The 24,551-nt window shown below is 34.7% G+C and overlaps 1 protein-coding gene across 1 annotated transcript in view; it reads right to left on the minus strand.

The window, feature by feature from the left end:
- Nucleotides 1-24,551, minus strand: part of HCN1 (hyperpolarization activated cyclic nucleotide gated potassium channel 1) — a 382,573-nt gene that overhangs the window by 112,701 nt on the left and 245,321 nt on the right. The window contains exon 4 of the mRNA XM_057540919.1: nt 8,545-8,763. Coding sequence (XP_057396902.1) covers nt 8,545-8,763 — 219 coding nt within the window. The remainder of the gene's footprint in view (nt 1-8,544; nt 8,764-24,551) is intronic.

A 24,551-nucleotide genomic window follows, 5' to 3' on the forward strand; every position in this document is an offset into this window, starting at 1 on the left:
AAATGGATAAAAAGTGGATTACTTGAGACTCAACTCACATGACATCTTAACTCCGAAGACTATTCGGATCCTACTTCTTTATAAAAGACTGTTGTTTCCAGCAGTTTTATTGATCAGAGTGTCCCTATCTACTTAAAAGGCTGGCATTCTTGTTCTGTTAATATATTTGTGCTAATGATTCTATCGGTAAGCATTTACGAAGTGATCTATTTGCTTTTGGACCCTTACAATCTAGGTTAGGAGTGCCCCATATTTCACGCACTACTGTGATTTACTTTCTTAAAAGACAGTTTCAATGACTACCTCCCATTGCTAAAATTTTGCAAGCGTTATCCTTTTCCCAACGCAGAGTCTCATCACTCCAGCGTTGAAAGCTATTCTTAGGTGGACCACAACCTAAACTAATTTCACACTTTGCCCAGCAAGGTAGTTTTCACTTCATTCAAACTAGACAATTCAATATTCCCCACACAGAGCCACCTCTGGGCCTTTGCACATTTTGTTCCTGTCTGCCAGGAATCTTCTCACAATTAGGGCTCTTTTCTGGGACATTTCTCCAGTGGTGATCATCTCTGCCTGTTGATCTCCTCTATATTCTTCAAGGCCCATTTCCAATGGATCCCAGTGATCTAACTAAACAAATCCAAGTACATGCAGTGATTCTTGCCCATTGTGGGTTCTTGCCAGATTAGTGGATCCCTGGTGACAAGCTTTTGCCCTGTAAAAGTGCTTAATAGTGTATTTATGTCTTATGACATATAAGGGACACAAATACAATACAGCAGAACACTTGAAAAAGAACTTCAAGGAGGACATTCAAATGAAAATTCAAACATTCCTAAAAAATTATATCCATACATCAACCAATAAAAGAAAATAGTAGAAAATACAACTCTACTTTAGAGCCATTAGAAGCAGGTATCAGATGTGCTGTCGATGATAAATGTAAACTGCAAAGAACTAAAGAAGGATTGGTGAGGACAAATCTTTAGCAACTCGTACAGTCCTGAAACCATGAATACCCACAACAAAGAAGCAGGAAATTTCAGCATATACCACTGAGTTTTGGTACGGAAAGTATCACCCAGTGAAAGGGATACCATTGGGATATATTAAAATACAAAGATTGAAAATCATTAGTATAAGAGATTTACAATAGGCAAAATTCTGTTTTTCTCCTTGGTTAAATTAACAGCCTCAAGCTCTCTCCCTTTACTTGTACCTATCTCTATAACAGTACTTAGTTAATGTAATAATACTTTTCCCAGCTGATCACGTAAAGTATTATTCTGCCAGGAGCCCAATTTGTCAGCAGCTCAAGTGGCCACATGAAGCTAACCCAAGGGCTATGGCACTGCTATTTTTCTATGAGAAAATCTCACAGATATTCCCAGTCTGAGGTTGCCCTGGCCTGAGAATGTTTGGCAGTACTACCACTTTAACATACCAGAGTATGTAAAATTCAGCTCCTGGGAAGCAAAAGTATATAGTATAGCTGAATTGGAAATCTTTCCAACTAATTAAGGAACCATGTGGGAGTTTTGCTCATGGCATTCTCATTTGTAAAGGAAGGAAGAAGGCATTTACTAATAACGAAGAAAACCCATGAAACATTTTGCTGAATGCATATTGATTTTAGAGCTACCTCTTCCCACGAAGAATGTGCTCAGTGAAAATGAGGACATCAGGTCAGTTTTCTTTTAAATACCGGGTTGATATGATTTTCCAAGTTCAAGATCATTATAACTTCAAAGCCCCTTCGTTTTCTGAAGACAAATATTATTATAGCCTGCAAAACTATTAAACCAAATTAGAAGCTCAACTGACTAATTTCTTGATATAATGAAGATGGGTTGCAAAATAGGATGTAACATTTTTTTTCTTTTTAACTGAATAATAGTATTATGTATAAACCATCATGGCCAATGAACCATTACTCCAAAAAGTTCCCCTTTGATCTGCCATTAGTCTGGTCATAGAATGCTTTTTTTAACTTGAAGACTCAGAATTACATTGATAATCTCTCCCATCTCTCTTTTTGAAACAAAGGGTTCCATCATACCCTAAAGCAGAACACATTCCTGATCAACCCAGCAACGAAGAAATGGCTTCAACCCTGATAAAAGACATTTTGATAATATATCTTTTACTTACAGGAAATCAATCTCAGAATTCCAGAAGGGAAAGCATACTGAAAATTTAGTTTCCAAAAAGTGATGTGTGTTTGAGCTAAATGCATACATACGTACCTAAATCTGTACCTGCTATAACACCTGAGGCAATATGTTTACATACAGGTAAATAAAAACAGGATAAACACTTTTAAAAAGATGCTCTCATGTATATTCAAATGACAGAATTCAGAAAAGTTCAAAGGATGAACTCTTATTCCCATTTATGTGCTAGAAAAAAGGCTGGACACCTATAAATATTCTTAATCCTCACTGCCCCCTCTGAGCATCACAGCACTGAGGCTTCTACGTGTGTGGCTGAAATACACAATAACAAAGACACAGGTCTTCCCATCATGGTGTTATATTCCCTCTGAACAGATAGAATATACACAATAAACAGATTATTATAGCTTGGGATAATCAGGGAAGGTGTCACAGTCTTCCAAAGGGAAGGGCAGAACCTGTGTAAACAGTAAAAGGGGTTAAAGTATGTAAGGGGGGAGGATGAAAGGTGCTGGAGGCAGGTCAGAATCATTTGGTTTGTTGCGAGAACAATAATTATGTGGCTGGAAGAGAGATTTGGCCGTGAGATCCATAAGAGTTTAAAAGTTGGTTTGGCATCATTCCTCCTCCAACCAAATTCTTTTTGAAGGGCATATTACCATGAAAGTATACATATTAGCCATAATCACTTTATTTTAAATGACCTGAAATTTGCTTTCTTGCAAATGGGATTTAAGTAGCTTGAAAATGAGAGCAGGTCTTAGTGTCCAGTCTTTTGTCTCTGGTCATAACCTTGCCTTATACAAATTTGGAAGATTAGACTGATTAAAAATATTTCTGGGGAATAAGAAATTTATTTGACAGTCCTGACTATAGCCCTTCATTTACAAGGAAAGAATAAGTATCTATGGATTATGAATTAAAACCAAGGAAATAATATTTGTCTGAACTGACTTGGTTTAGGATATAGTGTTTTTCATATGATTACATAAAACTGTATAACTCAATATGGTTTCATGCAGGATTACATATAACTCACCTGTATGGTTGAGAGACTACTTACATTAAACTGTACCTCCTTATTCCAAAGGGATTTTAGTGGACATCATATAAACACTTGCCAACATGATAAAATTTTGTCCATTTGGATAAATTTAGAATTTCAATCTCTTATCATTATTAAATGAAGAATCAGTACTTTTTACAATTTTAGGCAACATAATCAATATTTGAAGCCCAAGGCAGCACTGGCTCACCGCCTTGTGCCCTATCATTAGAAAGCACAGTCTATTTAAACAAATCATTCCTGCACCTGCCTTAGATTTATATACACTCTGCTTCCTGGATTCAGAAGCTATTCAGTGTATAAAGTTACTTCAATTTGATCATTTCCTCATACAATTAAATATTTGTCATGTTCAAATTTCACACTAAAAATCATTCATTTACATCAGGTACACCAAGGTGAGTTGAAAACTTCTTACTCTAAATTCGTAATGTGTTTTGTGTTAAAATTCTTGCTTATTACAGAAGGAAAATTGCACACCTAAAAGCTGCTATTACTATAATTATTTGACAGGAAAGAGTGACAAGTTTAGAAATAATAGTAGGCTTCCCAGGGGTGCCCAAGTGTAAGGACTAAGACACAACAGTAGAAAGACACAGTGATCTAAAGCAGTTTCATTTCAAGACTAGATGAACTGTGGATATATCTAGAGAAGGTAGTAACTACCCAAGGTCAGTTTAAAAAAAAGGAATGGTCACTGTGAGGAATATTTCTAGATAGGTATCTCCCAAAGTGTGCATTAATTACCTAAAATACATGGGGGTTTGTCATAGAGGGCAGAGACAAAATGTTCAATGTTCAGGGCACACACATTTATAGCAAAAAACCTTTTCAATTCATTGTTTCAATCAACATTTCCAAACTTATTTGACCAGGGAACAATTATATATGTAATTCAACAACAAACCATATATATACATGTGTAGTATATATGTATACATATGTGTATGTTTATGATTTATTTCCATTATCTGTGGAAGAGGCTTTGAGAAGAGCTGAGATTTTTTAAAAGGTCTAAAAAGCTGCTATACTAGGACTTACTCTTCCTTCCTCATGTTCACTGAACTGCTCATCTGAGATATCAGAATGGTGGTTATGCAAGAGGCTCCTCTCTCCTACATGGGTTTACAATTGTAAGCGATGATCCAGGGATCAAGACTTCTGGAGGTCTACAGAGGTCAGAGAGTAGAGTGAGAATTTTCCTGACAACGATAGGGAACCGATTTCTTTGAAGAGAATGATTGCTCTTCTCTGAGTCCCTTTCCCAGCCCGCTTTGGGATAGGGGAGGCTATCTTCTAACACTTGACCTGTCGGGGGAGCTTCAAGAAAATCACTTGGGGATTTTTGAAGTAAGTTCACATAGTTGAGAGACGTGAGTCTGGGGTCTGATTCACCTCCGAAAACATGTAAATAGCCTATGGACACTGGGGCCTGACTCCTGCCAAGGAATTGAAGAAGGCTAGACACAGGCTCTTCATTGCTTTGGTGGAGGAGGCAGCAGTGCTGAGAGATGGGCTAAGAGAGGGATGCATGAGGGCTTCTCTGTGGACCAGACCTGAGTGATATAGGAGGGCCAGCATTACATCTTCGGTCCCGTCCAAGAGTGCCCACTGGCAGAGCAAGGAGCCCTCAGCAGAAAGAGGCTGCAGATGACTGGCAAATTCTCAGGGCCTCTTCTAGGGAAGTGCAGGAGAGGGACTCAATGGGGTTCACCTAAAATGCCCAAAGGATCTCTCAAAGAAAGTGCCAGTTTTAATTATCTGCCAGACCCAGCCAGGGACACTAGTTTAACAGCTCTAACAGGTGCATTCAAACTGCCTCTTCCCTTCCCTTCCCTTCCCTTCCCTTCCCTTCCCTTCCCTTCCCTTCTTCCCTCCTCACTGCTATCTTCCACCTTGATGAGAAGACATAACAGCAGCTCCTAGTAGGCTTATAATAGAAGAGAGAGGTGAGCCTACAGAGCAAGCCCAGCTTCCTCACTCCTGGCCCTTCCAGCCCCAGAAAGTCCTGGGTGGGGATGCGGAAAGATTTAATTTGCCCAGGAAAGATGAACCTCACTAAATAAAAACAGTAACTGGAGATAAAAATAACGAAACAAAACAAAAGCACTGTGTTTGGATATTTCAAAATTGAGCTTGTTCAGTAACCAGTAACAGAAACTATGCAGACTGCTGGTAATCCAGAGCAGAGCCTCAGGAGAGGCACATTTTACACCATAAAGTCTATACCTAAGAGAAGGGGGAAATATAGCTGTCTGAAATGTAAAAGAATACAAAATATGACAGCTCATGAAATGAACAGCATACAATGTGCTTCAAGTCCAAGTTTAACCTGCAATGTGACAATATAAAGATCATCACACATTTTTTTGGTCAAGAGAGAAAATAATAATAACAACAATGAGGATGATCGACACTATAACCCTGTCAGATTATCAGCACTGGTATATTGTGTAGATTAGGATCTCATAATCAGAGGACCTTATTCTACTGCTCGGGATGATAGAACTACTTCAACTTGGGGGATCCAGATTGAAGAGATGTTCCCTGGGAAGGAAGAATTAAATGACTCTGAGATTCCAAACTAAAACAGTGGGCTAGGTGACTTGTAGCAGACTAGACTTAAAAATATGTTCACCTGAGACAAAGAGTGTGGTAAGTGATGGAGAGGAATGAATTCTGGAGCCAGATTAGGTGGTTGAAGACCAACACATTCTGAAAGGCTACTATAATAGCTATTGGTTACAGCTCGCTTCTTTTGCATCAAAAATATGTTACTGGATACATGGCAGTGAAAGTAGTATCACTATTAATTTTGCAGACATCCATGGCAGATGGTTTCAATACCTAAAGACAAATACTAACTACAAAAATAATTAATCAGTTCCTCAAAAAGTTAAACCTAGAATTATTATATGACCCAGCAATTCCACTCCTAGGTATACACCTAAAGGAATGAAAATAGGTACTCAAATAAATACTTGTACACGAGTGTTAACAGTAGCCCAAGGTAGAAACAACTCAAAATCCATCAACTTATAAATGGATAAACAAAACATTAATTAACTAATTAATGGAACATTAATCAGCCGTAAAAAGGAATGAAGCACTGATACATGATACAAACTGGATGAGCCTCAAAAATATTTTAAAAGGTCACATATTATATGATTGTATTTATATGAAATATACAGAATAGGGAAATCAATAGAAAGAAAGCAGACTAGTAGTTGCCTTGGGATGGGGGAGGGGAAAATGGGGAGTGACTGCTTAATGCTTAAAGGATAAAAGTGTCTTACAACTAGATAGTGGTGCTGGTTGCACAACATTATGAAAGGACTGAATGCCATTGAACTGTACACTTTAAAACAGTTACTTGTGAATTCTGTATTATGAGTATTTTACCTAAAAGAAAAACCCAAAGTGGCCAAATCACAAAGGAAGCTGCAAGCCAATCATACATTATGCAGAACAATTCTATAAGACTGAATTGAAAATAAGACATTTATTGTTCATAAAAGTATAAATTTAAAAAAGTAACACAATGTCTTTAAGACCTAAATTATGCTGAGTAGAAAATGGGAACGGTATTCTAGAACCAAACTTCTTGACAGATCTTGGTTTGGAGACCAAAAAAATATATTTCTTTAATCAGCTATTCCTGACTAAATTGCTTCAAATGTCAGAAAGTAACAAAAAGTTACCCCAGTATCCTTGCCCTCTATTAAGCACTTGTAAGATCAAGAATTTGATGACTTGAATTATGAAAAACATCATAATATATTTGCATATAAATGTTTATGACTACATAGTTGAATAAATTGGGTTGCCAAGTTAAACGTGGCTTATAGAGCAGGTCTAAAAACATAAAAATGGTGAATTGACTTAATAGGCAATACAATGCTAATAAACGCAATCCTAGAAATTAAAGATTTGTTTATTTTTAAGAAAATATGTAGCAATGATGTAGGCAAAAAGGAAGTGGGAAACAGCATTTTTATGAAAAGCAATACCCACTGAAAGGGAAAAAGAAATAGTGTAACAGAAACATATATGTAGTCTTATCTCAAATCCCCATAAATTTAGCCCAAATTCTATTGAGCATACAATTTTTACTCAAAATCACCATTTTATGGAGTTTCTTTCCCCTTAGTATGTGCTTTGTTCTTTGCAGTTTAATTGGAGGCTTTATTTTAAAATGAACCTTGAAGCTACTTTGGTGGTTCATCTTTTCATTACTTCAGTAATAAAACATCAGCTTGCTCACTGTAATAGTTGGTGGCAGTGTAATTAAATTCAAGGGAAATAAAGTATCTAGGTTCCCTTTTTTCCTATTGTGTGACTAAAGTGTTGAAAACTTCTGTAAATAAAGCCACAAATGAAAGATCTTTGGCTGTTTTGTGAGTAATTATGAGTCTAAGCTGTTATCACTCACCAGGAGACGTATTCTAGAACTATTTTAACCATTACTTTCAGATATGTTCTTTGGCAAGGTGCATATTATATATTCTGTCATGTTCAACAGAGCTCCCACATTAGAAAGTCTACCTTCAGTTATAAAACATTCTTATCTGTCAGAAAGTTACTGTTATTTGGTGAAGAATATAAGTACTGGCTGATTATCCAAGGTCTAGTCCCAACCAAAGTAATTCAGCATATTAAAAAAATCCGATGAATAAATCAGTGAACAAATTTACTTTTTGTCTCTCTTTTGAGAAAAGTTTAGGGCACCAATCATTTTAATTAACATATTGTGCGTGTGAATGTATGATAGCAGCTGTTATATGCATTTTAAAGAGGGTGTGTGGTGACTTATCTAGCTATAAGGGCAACATATGTTCAGCTATGCATATGGACTTTAATATAAATTATGATTGTAACATGCAGAGAGGCACAGAGAGACGTGCAATGGCTGCCTGTCTGCATTTAATCAGCTAACAACATGTTTTTCTAACTGTATAAGAGAAGTCTTTATATTATCTTAACTGTTGAAAAATTATAGAACATGAACCATGATAATACCTTAAATTAGCTTCATACATTTTGAAACAGGTAACTATTATTTTCTGTGAATGAAAATTCAGAGTTTTTTAAAAAATATGTATTATTTAAGAGAGAAATTGGAAACAAAAGCTACGAGGACCACCTTGAAGAAACTTCAAAATATGGAAACAGATTGTGTTTTCCTCCTTTAAACATTTTATCTCATTGTAGTTTTGATAGAGGGCATAGTTTAGTTATCTGAACACAATTAAGTTTACAAACTAGCCGATTGAACGTATTAGAGATAAAACAACTTACCTTCTCTTGATACTGCCGCCTTGAAGAATCCAAAGACTGGATTAGAGCTGTGGCGTGGCCAACAAACATGGCGTAGCAGGTGGCGCCCACGATCATGCTCAGCATGGTGATCCAGAGGTCAGACATGCTCACTGGGGCCTGGGCTCCGTACCCGATGCACAGCATGTGACTCATCGCTTTGAAGAGTGCGTATGAATACTGCTTTCCCCAAGAGTCATTCTGCAACAGAAGAGAAAAGAGGAAGTAGACTGAACCATTAGGGTAGCAGAAGAAAAACCATGAAACAGTATGACCCGTACACAGAAGCATTATAACATTCTTGTAATGGAGCATTTACACGGGTACTTCTGCCCAGTAGCTAATCAAATGACGATGTTTTTTCAACGCTTGCCCAGCAAAATGAAATAGAAATAGTCTACTGTTATAATACACAATCCTAGTCAGTTGTTGATGTGCTGTTTTAAAAACTAAACATTCCTTTTGGGATAATGAATGAACGCTGATGAGCTCATTTGAAAGTTTCCAGGAAATCTGGTCATTCTCTAGCAATATATTTGCAAGCTGAGCAATGCTGCAGATAGATGTGAAGCATATAGGCCTAAGTATAGGAAATTTTATGAAAACTATGATGTTAGATTTTGAAAGTCCAAATGGTATATTTGTGTAGTCCCTAGTCCTATATGTCTTAAATGAAAAATAAACATAATTTGGAAATACAGATCTGATAAATGAAAAGACTTCCTTGAAGACTTCTCTGAGTAATGTGAGTAATGTTTATTGAAATTCAAATGTCAGGGTTGTTGATGGATGAATCTTGTTGGCTTTCTATAAAATAATAAAATAAAATAGAATAAAATAAGCAAAATAATATCTTGGCAGACACTCTGAAAAAAAACCCTGACTTCAGAGATTAGTTATTAGATGCAATTTCTGATGTCATTTCAAAACTTTATGCTAAGCTCAATTCTACAAAAATAAGCTGTTCAATATGTCTTATATAGTGTCTAATAAAATTTAAAGGACTTTTTTGATCAATTTGTCTCAAACTCCCTAGTCCAGGATGTAAATAATTTATGAGACTCAGTGCAAAATAAAAATCTGAAGCCCTTTAGTGCAAAATGTAGGGAAAAAGGATACTGTTAAAGATAATAATATATAAAGACTTTTCCTTAAAATATTTTATTACTTATAAAACTTAGGATAATAGTGCTAGTTGAGTAACAACACAAATTTGCACATTTCAAAAAATGAAATTTTGCTGTCATAATTATATAAAATACAAGTAATACTACTATACTATTGTGATATCTTGATTGATCATACAATTTTTCTGGCTCAATTTTCTGACAAATTCATTCCTTAGGTCATCAAAACTTATACAATTAATGATTTCATCTTCAATGATAAAATTGAAAATGACATGTTGCTTTTGGCTAATGCAAGATCACAAATAATTTCTGATACATTTTTAATTTTGAGGAAGATCTTTCTGTTGATGCAACTGTTACTGGAACTATTAAGCATATTTTATAGCCTGGGACAACATTAGGATAAATTTTTGATGAATTATTTTAATATATAAATTTTAGTACATCTGGAGCTGATAATTCTCATGGAATAATTTTTAATAAGGATTGAACTCTTCATATAAATCACATTCATGAAACTGAATGTGATTTTTTAAATTACAATTTTTATTTTAAAATAACTATAGATTAACATGGAAATTGTAAGAAATAATAGAGAAATATCTCATGTACCCTTCATCAGTTTCCCTGAATGGTGACATCTTGCAAACTATAGTGCAATGTTACAACAGGAAATTGACATGGATACAATCCACTGATCTCATTCATATTTCACTAAATGTGTACTCATTTGTGTATTTAGTTTTATGCAATTTTATTACACGTGTAGGTTCCTGTATTCATCATCACTGTCAAGATACAGAACAATTCCATCACAACAAAGAACCTTTACACTGCTTTTATACTGAATTTAATGTTAAATGTAAGTGTATGCAATGATATTTTAATATTTCCTCTGACATTTCCTATAACTTGCCCAGGTCATACAAGAAACCAAAAGTAGTTTCATGATTTTTATATAATCCATAATGCCTGTTTATGTATTCTATTCCTGTATTTTCAATTACAAGGAAAATTTAATTTAAAAATTGTCTTTCTTGTTAATAACTGGCTTATTTAAAATTTCATATGAAAATAGTGTTATTTTCCGTTATATGTGATGATCTGTAAATTTAATCCGTATTTCTAGGCTTGTGTACATTTGCTTTGCAATGTTGCAGGATTTTTCAGATCTGGAAATTTCAAACTCAAGAATTCTAATAACTCCCTGATAACCTTTATTTCAATGGCCATGTGAACTCCTTTATTTTGTAATAATTTATTGATAAAGTTTATTGCTTGCGCTCCTCAGGTTCTGTCTTGGAATTTAGGCAAGAGATTTAATATCTGTGTAGATTCTTTGGAGATGGGCTCCTGGGACTGATAGGCAGGTGGCTCTTACCATGGTCCTACCCTTGCTGGCATGGGAAGCCACTCCTATGTCACACTGCTGCTGCCTTTGCCACTGCTAACCTGAGCCCAGTTCCGGCTTGGCCACACTGGGGACATATAGCATCCCAGACTGCTGAGGCATGCATATGTGTGCCTTGCTGCCTGGCCCGTTGCTTGGCTTCTGTACTTCCTGCTGTGCCCTCAGGCCTGGACCTGTGTATGCACAGCTGCCACCTTGCAGCTCCGATGCTCATATTCATGCTTTGTTGTCCCAGTGGACTTCACATACAAAACATAAATTCAAAGATCACATTATTGTGAATTTCAAGATGGCTGTAGCAGAGCCTTAATCCAAAGGAGGTCCCTTTGCAACAGCCAGGTCATGCACCACACACCCATGAAGCCATCCCTGCCTCTGTCAAATTAACTCTTAAATTATCATAAATTTAAGAAATATATTGAATCTATATGGATATTTTTGTTCATTATTTTAATAGGGCTTTCTAAAATCAAATGTATAGATTAAAATAGAACATGATAAGGTTTTAAAACCCAACCTCATAAACTTTGGAACAGCATATGGCTGCTGACAAATGAAAACGAACTAGTCTCTTTTAGTGGAAAGAGTTAAGGTTCTTAAAGTGAAATTTATTTTATTTTTTTATATAACAAAGGCATGCTGCCACAGTAAACTATCCAGAGAGAGAGAACTATAAAATAAAATTTAATTTTAAAGAAAGAAAATTATTTGTATATTATATTATACAATGCAAATTGTATAATGAACCCATGCACAGTTTTAATTTTGGGGAATGAACAGAGTTCATATATATATATATATATATATATATATATATATATATATATATATATAATTACTCTCAGGAATACACTTAAGGTTCCCCAAATTCTAGATGTTCCATGAACAAGAAGTGGAATACTTAATTAACAAGCAATGTGTTCTATAAAAATTTTGAATGTACATGTTATTTAAAATGATATTTAATTCTTGAAATCCAACTCAATAACATACTGATAATACTAAAATTGGATTCATTACAAACCATACTATAAAATAAACAAAAAGCCTTTTATCCCTATGATCCATTCAAAAAATGGATAGAAAGAAAACAAGCTTGATTAATTTCTTTCTGGCTTTAAATCTCTTTGGGGATCCTAGAGAACTCCAGGTATTCACATGTCATGGTGACTTCTATCCCGTATATGATGATCTTCTCACGCACCTGCATCTCCTCATAGATTAGGGCACAGCCATGACACATTAATCATGTTCTAGAGTCTAAACTGCATGATTCAGTGGAGACACTCAACACTTTTATTATTGTCAAAAGAAAGAGTGAATAAATAAATTTTGATTATGATGTTAAATCTAATGCAAGATGTCCTTCCTTTATACAGGGGTATAGAAAAAGCATGTTGTTCATGTTGATGAAATTAGATATAATGCAAATCATTCAAAAGTCCAATGGGATGTCCAGTGGAGATTGCACTTTAATTCTGTTCATATTGTTTAGTTTTGAGGGGAAGCAGCATGTGGAGCTGAAGTATTATTTCACAAAATAATGCAGTTAGATAGTAGACAAACTATTTTAAATAAGAATGTGTATTTATGTTCATTTTCATTTATCTCCTTAGGCACACACAGCAGGCATACTCTCTTAAATGAATTAAAATAAATTTATATCATACATGCTTCATGATCCTTTCAAATCATGGAAAACTTTTCTACTCTTGTTTTATCCATATTTCTCTCCCTTTCTCTCCACCTAAAAATCAGGTATAGATTTCTCTGTACATTTTCCCATGCTGATATAATTACATGCACACACACGCACACACACACACACACACACACACACACATTCTGAGATTCTGGGTTTTTTCCCTATAAAAATGGATTATATCATTTTTTTTTCTTCACATTGCTTTTATCACAGAAATATCCTTCCAAAAATCTAGTCTTCATATAACTTGTTGATGCCATAGTTAATTCATCCGTTTGCCTATTGTTTTCTAGTTTTTTTCCACTACAAACTATTCTGTAGTAAACAACCTAATACATATAACCCTTACATCTATCAATCAGATTCCCAGGAAAATGTTTATTGGGTCAGAAGGTAAAGTTTTCAATTTGATTTTAAAATATATTGCCAGACTTTTTCAAAAGACTGCAACTTTTCCAAAAACAAGAAAAAATATACTGCATCACTTTCTATAGTGAGAAATAGTTACCCATTGTTACTCTTATTTGCATTTCCCTGACTAGGGGATTTGAGAAGATGTTCATATACTTATTAACCAACTAAACCTCATTTCTGATGAAATTCTTATTTCTCCTTATTATTTTGTAATACTGTAATATTTTGAAGACTTGATATCAATTCTTTAACTATGTGATTTAAATATTTATGCCTTATTTACTCTTTGCTATACAAACATGTCATTTTATGTAGAAAAATAAATTGTAATTTCTTTGACAGCTACTGGATTTCCTGTATTGTTTTAAAAAACTCCCTAAATCTGAGATTATTCATATGTCCTAAATGTTTTTCTTGAGATTGTTATTTTTATATTTACTTATAGTTACATCTTTTACTTAAGTGATTTCCATTGGTATATGGAATGAAATTCACATTTTCTTTCATTCTAAAAGGATTCTCTCTTGAGACAGCACACTGATGAACAACCTGATCTCCACAGACAGAAAAATGCCTCCTTTGTTATATATTGTCTACGTATATCATTGGTATTTGTTTCTGAGCTCAATATTTTGCTCCATTGACCTGTTAGACTATTTCTATGCTGATACCATATGGTTTTAAATTACAGTGACTATATATATATACAGTGACTATATATATATATAGATATATATATATATACACACACACACACGCACACACACACACACACATATATATATATCAAACACCCCTCTCAATTCCAACAGGGGTTTAAACTAAGTTACTATGTGAAGAAATTTGAGCAAGACCATGTTTTAAGCAGGAAAAAATCTGGAAAGATGATGCTGGATGTGGGACAGGGTACCTGGGAGAAAACTTTGGTTGAGGACAGTCATCAAACCCAGAAAATTCATCATCTATCTATCTATCTATCTATCATCTATCGGAAGAGTTTTTCATGGATCAGCCAGTCTAAACTATAGCGACAATATGTAAGAGAATAAGGAATACACTAGGAAACACAGTGATGGCCAGATCTGAACGGGTCAGAACATTTTTTCCGTATGACATGAGAAGCCTCTGAAGTTTTTCAACAGGGCATGATATGATTTGAACTATACTTTAGGGAGACTGATCAGGAAGCATTGATGCGCAGTGGTTCTCCACTGAGGATGATTTTGCTGCCCAGGGGACATGTGGCAACACAGAGAGACCTTTCTGGTTTTTACAACTGGGGGAGGAGCTATTGACATCTAGTGGGTAGACGCTAGTGAAGCTGCTAAATGTTCTACCATTCACAGCAAAGTTCTCCCACAGCAAAGAATTATCTGGCCCAAAATGCCAACAGTGGTGAGGTTGAGAAATCCTAGTGTGGACGGTAGACTTAACAATAGATACAGAAGTCAGTTTAAAAGCTATTACAAGTTTAAGGGAGGTGAAATGAGAGCTAAAATACCATAAAAGTATAAAGTATAAAACAACAACAAGAGATAATCTTGAGGAGATAAGACCTATAGAATTTAGTATATCAGGTCTTTGTGAAATGGTAAAAGAAAGAGGATAGTAGAATACCTTAGGGGGTTATGAAAAAAATAGAAAGATTCATGCAATACAGGCTTTTCCTATGGGGGAGAGTGATTAGGTGGAGGGATCTTTTCTGTTATTTCATGAGACCAGTATCATTCTCTCCAGATGCTGAAATTCCTCTACATTGTGTGTACAAGAGCCAACCCAGCCCTCACAGTGGTATGTGAGTATTTAGGTGGCAACCATGATTATGAGGCTGTCATTGAAAGAATCCCAAGTGGAGGAACGGTATTTTATACCACTACCTTCATTGTCTTTTATCCCCTCCTACTCTCCCCACCATCCCCACCCACCATTACAGTCCTAGCAACAAAAGATGCAAGCAGGAAATTTAGATTGACTGTGATAAAAACACACATACAGCGTATTCCTGAAAAACAGTATGATAAAAACAACATGCATGGCTCTAAATTGTTCAAAGCACCAATTATTATATTAAGCACCAATTATTATATTATATTATATTATATTAAGTCAGAATAGTCTTATCATCACACAATTCTTATCATCACTTGATAAATGTTGACACTGAGGCAGAGAACATAGTGACTTGCCAAGGTTACAAGTTTGTAAGTGGAATATTCAGTTTTTTAACCCAGGCAGTTGGGCTCTAGAGACCATATTATTAACCACTGTATGATACTTATCTCAAGTTTACAAACCTATTATATTTATAATTTCAGGCAAAATACTGAGGGTGAAAGACTAACTGACCAGCCCAAATTTCACATTTCAACCCTATTTAACGTAGTAAATTAAAATAAGGCAAAGAGCAGACATAAAGAAAGGAAAGATAGACTCTTAGAGGGTTTTGTGAAAAATCCAGGAAGGTTTCTATTCCCCTATTTATTTTATTATGTAGCTGTTCTCTTTTCATCTTTTAAAAATGATCCTATCATATTTTAGTGTACATCAATAATACCATGAATAGGAGACTGTATACTAATAGTGCCTTACCATACAATCCAAATATTACCAACTTACATATAATTTGAATCCTATTGAAAGTAAACAAATAAATTACCTGTGAGCTCTGATTTAATTAGGGCTTATCTTGTTTTTATTTTAGGTAATGATTTACCAACAAATTGCTCCTTGTAGATTAATTTTTTATTATTCAGAATGTTCACTCATTTAATTCATCATTTCTCTGAGGCATCATTGAAATTGATTATTTTTTTGAGGAAAACGTGCTGAGCCAAGTTAAATGAAAATATATATAAGATCACTTGATTATTCCATCAGGGAAATTTCACATAGAAAAATTATATTTTGAGCTTTCCCTAGGTTTACTTAAAATCCTTTCTAGGCATTTATTTTGACCCCCTGGTTTGTACTGCTACTGAATTTGGGACAGGGTTAAGGGCTATGGCAAAAGAAACGAAAAGAAAAGTTTCTTCTAGAGTGTCCTAGATCTCCTGACACAGGACATTCAAATTCAAACTGAGCCACTTAGTAACCCACCATGGCAACAAAAGTTGTCCAGTTCATCATCTATCACATGAACTAAAATTCTGTTAAATTAGGAGGCCAAAATATTCCATTGTTGAATACCTGAATTAACTCTTCATCTCTCGAAAGCAAATATGAATATGTTAAGTAGGTAAAATCTTAGCAAAATCTGACACATAGAATTTAGAGACTCAAAAATTCACACAACAATTGTTAAATTATTAAAAATCAGAGAGATAACAAAGTACTGAAACTAGAAATCCAGGTGGAGAATGAGTTTGGCTGTGCTAGGTTACCAAATTTTCATCAGTGTGTTCAATTTACTTCTTCAGTCACTGAATACACTTACTACTTATATCAACTATAGCAATGCCAATCAGATTGAAAGTTGCATTAAAGAGTCCTCAAGACAAGGAATATAGCACAACATAATCTGCCTGAAGTCATAAGAAGTGTCAGTAAAACAGGTCGCCAATTCCAAAGATACTGTGTTGACTTGAATATGCCATGATTTTACTTTATCTGCATATAAAAGAACAGAATCAGGGCAGTAAACAGTTGTTCCCCATCAATTTCACAGTGCTGAAGAATGATAACCATCAACAGACTTTGGGAGCAAACTTTATACTGATTAGTAATTGAAATAGAATTATCCCAGTTTTTTAAGTATTAATTTAAATTTTTTTGTTCCTTGAAATACGTCCCCTAGAATTATTGGATTCATATATTTATTACAAACCGAAGCATTTAAACAACATTCTTGAAGAGGTCCCTATCTTAGTTGAATGAAACATAGTGACTTTTTGTTACAGATCATATTAAGTGATAATGTCACTAGGAAGACAAGTAGAAAGCAACTGAATGAGCACATGCTAAATGAATTATTCAGTAGGAATATTGTGCATGCCATTTCTAAGGAGACGTGGTAAAGACTGCCAGCAATGTTGGGTGTAAGGTCAAAATGGAGATAGCCAAAAGAAATAATATTTCTTAAAAAAAAATACATATATATATATATGATGCAGCAATTCCCCTATAGCATAGTGCTGTGCAAAGCGAATATTAACTCTAAAGTGCACAAGAAGGAAGAGACCCTACCAACACCATGCTTATACTGATTCCGTGACTTATCAACCTTGTTACGTAATATTAGCACTATATTTTTAAATGTATTAGGAAGTAGTGAGTTATTTCTCTTCCATTCACATGATAGAAGCTCTTGAATTCTTGGGATATATATTTGTATTCTTGATAGCAATATCTCCAAATAATTTAAAAGCCATGATTTTTGGCAATGACATGGTTACATGTATTTTTTCAGTGGGAGAAATTTATTTTTCTTATTTGTAGTGTTATGATCTGCTTACAAACATTTGCACCTCTGACATCAATGTTTTTGCATTATAGGAGGGTTTAACAGTTTTTAGCAATAAAATATAAAGCCACTGCATAATAAATTGCTGATACTGTAAAAAGAATGATGTCTGGTCATTTTAAGAGCTTGTTCTAGACATGTTCCCTGGTCAATTAATCCTTTGAGTTCTAAGTGTACTCTCTCCTGTTTCAATAATGGTGATAAAATACAAAATTTGCATTAAGTAGATTTATAAATTAAAATTTAATGATACTTGAGATCATGGATATTTTCCCTCACATTTCTTTTAATGTTGGTGCATTATTTTAAAATAAAAATTAAACAAATCAATAAATTATTTTTAAATTTGGAGTTTCTATTAACTCAAACTTTTGTGCTAAGAGTTCCTTAATACTTATAGAAAGGTCCTAAATCAGACATACTTTCAAGATTTTAAGTGTGATTTTTCAATTATAATTAGCATTTCAAGAAAAATATTTTCATGCGGTACCTCTTTGCTTGTTTGTAAAGTTAATATATGGAATTGTATTTTACATATTTTTCTATATATAAATATTAGTAAATATATTATATATATGCATAAATATAAGGGAACAATGGAAGATAGCATACACTAAGCACTTAATTCCTTGAAAAGTACTATTACATCATCTCATTGCTCCTTACAACATTCTTGAAACCTGATGTTGTTATTACAGGTAGGGAATGCAAAGCTTGGAAAAATTAAGAAACTTGCTCAAAGTCACACACCTGTACGTGGCAAAGCTGGAATGCAATCACAGGTCTGTCTGAACCACAGTATAATCCTCTCTATTTCAAAGATCATAGCCATATATCTCATAACCATTTATATGAGTAACATTCATGATAATTATAATGCAGGATTTTCAAGCATTTTAAGAACATATCCATAGTACAGAAATTCTTTAAGTATGTACATATTTTCATTGCAACCAGTGAAAGGAAACCTCTACTACACTACGGGAATTTAGAGGAAAAATTATCTCAGGTTTTCATCAGAGAAGACCTCTGAGGGAAAATTCCCTGGAGTGTCTGAGGTCAATAAAGGTGGCTTGGTCATATGGTTGTATTTCACTTTTATTTTTTCCTATTGGCCAAGAACTCTCAAAGGGCTCTCCTCCTTTCCTCCTATCCCCACAGCCAGGGATGGAGCAAACTATCCTGGTATCTAATAGGAAGGAGTCTTCTGGAAGGAAATCCTTGTCTGAGACTTTATCCTCCAGAGAGCTGGAAGGTGCAGGTGACACCAGGAGGCAAGTTCAGTGTGAAGCACTAACTGATGCTATGAGCTGTCATTCAACACCTGGCTGAAGTTAAATATGCAATTGATGCATATGCATATTTTCTAAGTGCTATTGTTTAATATGCACTTTAAATTAGTTGTATGGGTTTTAGCAAAGCAGCTCTGCCCTGATTATCTTCAAATTAGTAGAACATCTCTTATGATGGCATTCTCAAGTTGTTTAACTCGCTAATTAGAGGTCTTAGCATCTCACTAGAGTAAAAACAACTAAAATTAAAGTGAAATTAAAATGCAACAAAAGACCATAATCTTTTTGCTAAGCTCAAACTTCTGCTCTTAATAAAGAAAGTAGCCACCTGAGACATAAAAGAAGCAGAGAGTTAAGAACATATTTTCAGCCTGAGCATAACCCTTGGGTGGTTATTGTTAATTATTAGATCATAAAATTTATTAAATATGCAATTTTTTGCTTATGTAAATGTTTATGTTACCATATAAAAACAAGCAATTAGGTTTTCTTCCTAGATAATTTGCATATATGTCAATTTGTATGACAGATGGTGGAATGTAGAAAGAATTTGTACTTTTTATGCAGGTTAAATGAGAGGCTTTATACAAAAGGCTGACACAAAAAGTGGCTGCATATGAAAGGGTGGATACCTAATAAGATGTTTATGTGTTTTCCACATAACATAGTCCTATAAACGAGGATCTAAATTTATCAATAGCTTGTGTACGTGTGTGTGTTTTAATTTAACAAGCATGTTTATAGCACTTTCTACTGCTAGGTACAATTCTAACCTTTTTACAAATATGTAAATCATGAAGAATTTTATTAAAATATAATGTTCAGAGACGAGCATAACTAAAATATTTAAAAAATTAGACCATAGAGAAAAGAAATGTGTAAGCTGACAAGAAGCTTACTTAGTAATTGGTTACTTATGTTGAGGTTAAAAAAGAGCTTTGCCATTATCCCAAAAGTCAGGCTCTCACTTATACAGATTCTGAAATCCCATCTTAGTGATGGTTGAATTTGCTCTTAACATTTAACAAATCCACGTAATTTTGATGGTATGGTAAATAAACTTCTCTGCTTTTGCTTTTTATATCTGGATTTGCTACTGGGACAGGGAGTCCACTACCATTGGTAAGAAGGGACAATGAAATAAAACTAAAGCTTCGACACATTAAACGTATTTTTTTATGGTAGACTGCCTTTATGAGATCTGGGCAAAAATTTAGTCTACCCCTGTGAGCAAACTGAGTTTCAGAATCTCCATGATGATAAGATGAAAATGCAGAAACATATAAGTAAATAAACAGATAGTTACGTATATGAAAATATTCAGACTACCCAACTTTATTTTAATCTAATATGCAAGGAACAATATATCTAAGGTCTCACCTGATTTGTCTAATAATTGAAAAGGAAGCTCTCATGTCTCTACATGCTTACAAATATCACTTCCACTGCAGTTGCATAATGACAATAATAACCATAACACCACCAGCAGCAACAACAATAAAAACACTGGGTTCAGTTTATATAGATCTCTTATAATATGAATTTAATTTGTCTTGGTGATTATCACAGCAGCCTTATGGTAGCTAGAACAGCCTTCATTGTCTTCCTTTTACTGAGGAGGATGAAATTCAGAGTTTCATTATCTTGCCCATGGTCTCATGGTAAGAAGCAGTACCTCTCCATTGGCTCATTGCAGATACACTGCATTTTAAGCTATAGCTTAATAATTGCTGTCCTGTACTCTGCTCACATATGGGTATTGAAGAGGAAAATAAAATCAACCATGATCTGGTTAAACTATCTCCATTCTGAAAGTGATAGTTACAAGTCAAATTGTTATTACAGTATATCTGGGTAAAATGATGAGGCCATCCACTCTAATCTGTATTGAGTTATCTACTTGATAACTTATAATTTATAACTTATCTTGCCCTTGCGTTATCTACTTCAGGGAAAAATACTTTTATTAGATCACTGGCTAATTAAATTATATAGAAAACCATTCCCCTACGCTCAAGTTATTTCAATCACAAGTTTGAAAGATAAATGCCACCAGTTAAAATTATTGTGTTACTTCAGAAAAATACTTTTAAAATTCATCTTCTTATTTATAGCAAAGTAGTAACTACACAGATCAGCAACAGTACATGTTATTTAATTCTAAAGGCATGACCTTAAATTGCAGACAAACAAATAAAGCCTTCAATTATAAGTAACGCTAGAACTTGGTGTATTGATTACTCAATCTAATAAAATAAGCCCAGGAAATCCTGCACTGTGTAAGGCTATGCAAAAGGCAGAAAGTATTGGGCACTTAGAGTTATTTTTAGAGCCTAACCCACAACTTAAAGCTCTTATTCTATGACATGTATTCAGTGTTTTCTTAGCATGCAAGGCTTCTGTGTCAGAGCTACTGATCTGAGAGAATATTCTGCTTTGACGTCTAAATCCACATAAGCCTTATACAAATGTAAGTCTTATAATGTGTGGACTCCTTGATGTCACCTACAACTTCACATAAAATTCAAATTCAAATATTTTACTTAAGAAAGGCAAAACATATTTTTTGATCAACAGAATCAAACCAAAAACCTTTTTACTAGTACTACAAAGCTTAAATGCTAGAGTCTCAGTTGTCTGTGATAAATCAATTCTCCACTCACATCACATTTGAGTGTGAGTATGTGTGTGTGTGTGTGTCTATATATATTAGAAAGACCAGAGGGAGGGAAGGAGAGAGAGAGAGAAGAATTTCTTCTTTTCAAGGCTCAGACTATCTTCTTTCAGCCATATCCCTGAATTCAGATACAGACTGACTTGGAAATCTGTAAGTAAACAAACTATAAAACAGAAAGAAAAGAATTTGAAACGATCTGTTTTATTTTCCCCTTCTTTTTTTTCTTCCAGCTTTTGGTTCTATCAGCTTACAAGAAGACTAGGAAAATGGTGATTCAGACATAATTCCCATCTCTGATGAGCTCCTTTCAATTCTCTAAATCAGAACAAAAATACATGGACGATTGCCCCATATTCAACCATGGCATTACTATCCAAAGAAAATATTAATGTGAAGTAAGTTCCCACTGAACTTCAGTAGATTCCTTTGAAATTCTGCTAATGAGCACATTCTAGCTATTTTCTTACAGCATGGAGAAGAAAACTAAGGTTATCTTAGTTTTAGGAAAGAAGCAGGTTTTACTCTATTTCTGCATGATAAAAAATATCATAATAAAAAGGCAAATGCTACCAGAAATGAAGGGTCCCTAAATCCTTTGGTAGAATTCTTACTTGTTTTCAAATCTAATATTACCTAATGCCAACACAGCCCACAATTCTAACCACTTTGGGTGTGGGGCATGACTTAGTGCAATTCCTGTAGAAGACTGATCTATAACATCTTAATCAGGCAAAATGTCAAATTTGCCACAAACTGGCAGACTGACTTTAAGGTACACAGCCAGACAGGCCACATATATGCCTTCCTTAACTTCCTCTGATGCGGAAGAAAACAACGCCATGGCTTACTGGCAAAGCTAGAGAATGCCTTAACAGTTAACAGCATGCATTTCTCAGTCAACAGGGACTGTTCAGAAAAAAGAAGTAAACATTCAAAGCTTAATGATTTCTCTTGTGTATTGCTTCCATGACTCATGCCAAATTTTCCCAAGCTAGTTCTAAAATGATTAATCTGCTCCAATGAGTAAATAGTCTTTCATCCTCAATTTCTTTGGACACTAGTGACACAGGTTAACAAAATCATCTGTGTGTATTTCGGTGTGGGTATATGTGTATGTGTACCCAAGGCTTGCCTAGAAAATGTGTAGCATAGTGTACAGCCTGTGTGCTGTCCCTGGTAGCACTGTGACACTAGATTTTCCAGACAGTGGAGACTGAAGCAGCAGTAAACCACAGTGGAGCCAACTTCTACCACATTGCAGATGAGGTTTGGAAGAAGAGTTCTTCTTCAATTCTCCAATCAGAGAAACAAGACAATGAATGATCTACTCAAAAATCTCTCCCATATCTTCTTCTAAGATGCTAGAAATTACCTTGAGTTTCTCTGTTTTAGGTAAGAAAGTAAAATCAGTGACATTGTCTGGAAGGTCATGATTTAAATGCCTGTACATTACCTAAAGTCAGTATATCCTTCTGCTGTGGCCTGCAGGTTCCTTGTCTGGCCCCAGTAGGGCTCATGGTTGACTCTCAAGACACCAGAACTGGATGTGTATTGGATAGCACCAAGCAGAGAAGGCATGAGGAGCATCCCAAGATGAGTTCTTTAGGGAATGACAAGGCATGAATGCCATAAAATTGAAAGCAAATGTCAGAAGTAGGACCTTTCAATTGAAAAGAGATAGGATTGGAGTCAATGTGTATCAGGTATATATGATGAGGTGCAGGCAGATTGCTGTTGCTTTGGAATGGTCCATGGCTTGCCTTTGGCTATCATTGGAAATATAGTATGTGGTTACAGTGGAATGGGTCAAACTATTCTCTTTATCCTCTATTCTGTTAGAGTGAGGTGGCATGCTGGGTTAGTGGAGAGTCACCCTTGAAGGCTGGCAAAGGATAAAAGGTCAAATATATATGTCTCCATATAAGGAATAGAAAGGATTATAGAAACTTAGAGTAGAAAATGAATAACACCCAAAAGAGTAAATCCCAGAGCATCATTTACATTAAAAGTGAAATCTGAGCAATGGGGTAAGGTGAGTATCAATAGAAGTCAGAAAGAAAAAATTAAAATATTTTAATTTTAATTATTTTTATAAATTTACCTGACATTAACACTGTTGAGATATAGGGCAGCTTTATGAGAAGAGGTAAAATGTATTGACATTCTTTGTAAACCAATAGGTGCCATGAAAGTATAAATGATAGTATTACTGTTATTATTATTATTAGTCAGCACTACACACTGACAATGACATGGTTGCCTGAGGATCTCAATTGTACATGCCAATTTGAAGACACTCAGATTTGGTTCTAATTATGTATTTTTCTCCATATTTTGTTAGCTACATTATGCAGGAGTAAATTGCACAAGTACAATGGACGGATATTTCTACAAAGTTTAGATAGAGAACTTCCAGAGGTAGAAAAAAAGGTGAAGAATACTTCGTATTTAGAATGGTAATACAATCACAGGAATAAGAAGGGACAGGAAAATTGGGTTAAAGTAGTGATCTTGATAACATTATCAAAAAAATTTGTTTCAGAATTCACTAAAACATTTCTAAAGACAAATTCAATAGTGAACTAAGGCATTTTCAAAGGCAATGATCTACCCCTTAAATTAAATCTTCATAAAGTAGGTTCATGGTATATTATCTCTTGATCAAAAATATACCTGTGACCACAGAACACAAGGGATTTAGGCTATACTAGAAACAGAATTCACATATCTAAGAGACCAACAAGTTGTCCCCAAAGTTTAAGAAAAACAACTGAGCCTTGTTGTGTATTATGGATATTAATAAAGTGGACCATTTGAAAAGGAAAGAAGTTCCAGAAAACAAACCTTCATAAGCAATTGACCTTTGTTATCCTATCAACATATAAATCTGAAAGCATCACA

The sequence above is a fragment of the Balaenoptera acutorostrata genome, chromosome 2 (genome assembly GCF_949987535.1).
Source record: "Balaenoptera acutorostrata chromosome 2, mBalAcu1.1, whole genome shotgun sequence".
Lineage (NCBI taxonomy): Eukaryota > Metazoa > Chordata > Mammalia > Artiodactyla > Balaenopteridae > Balaenoptera > Balaenoptera acutorostrata.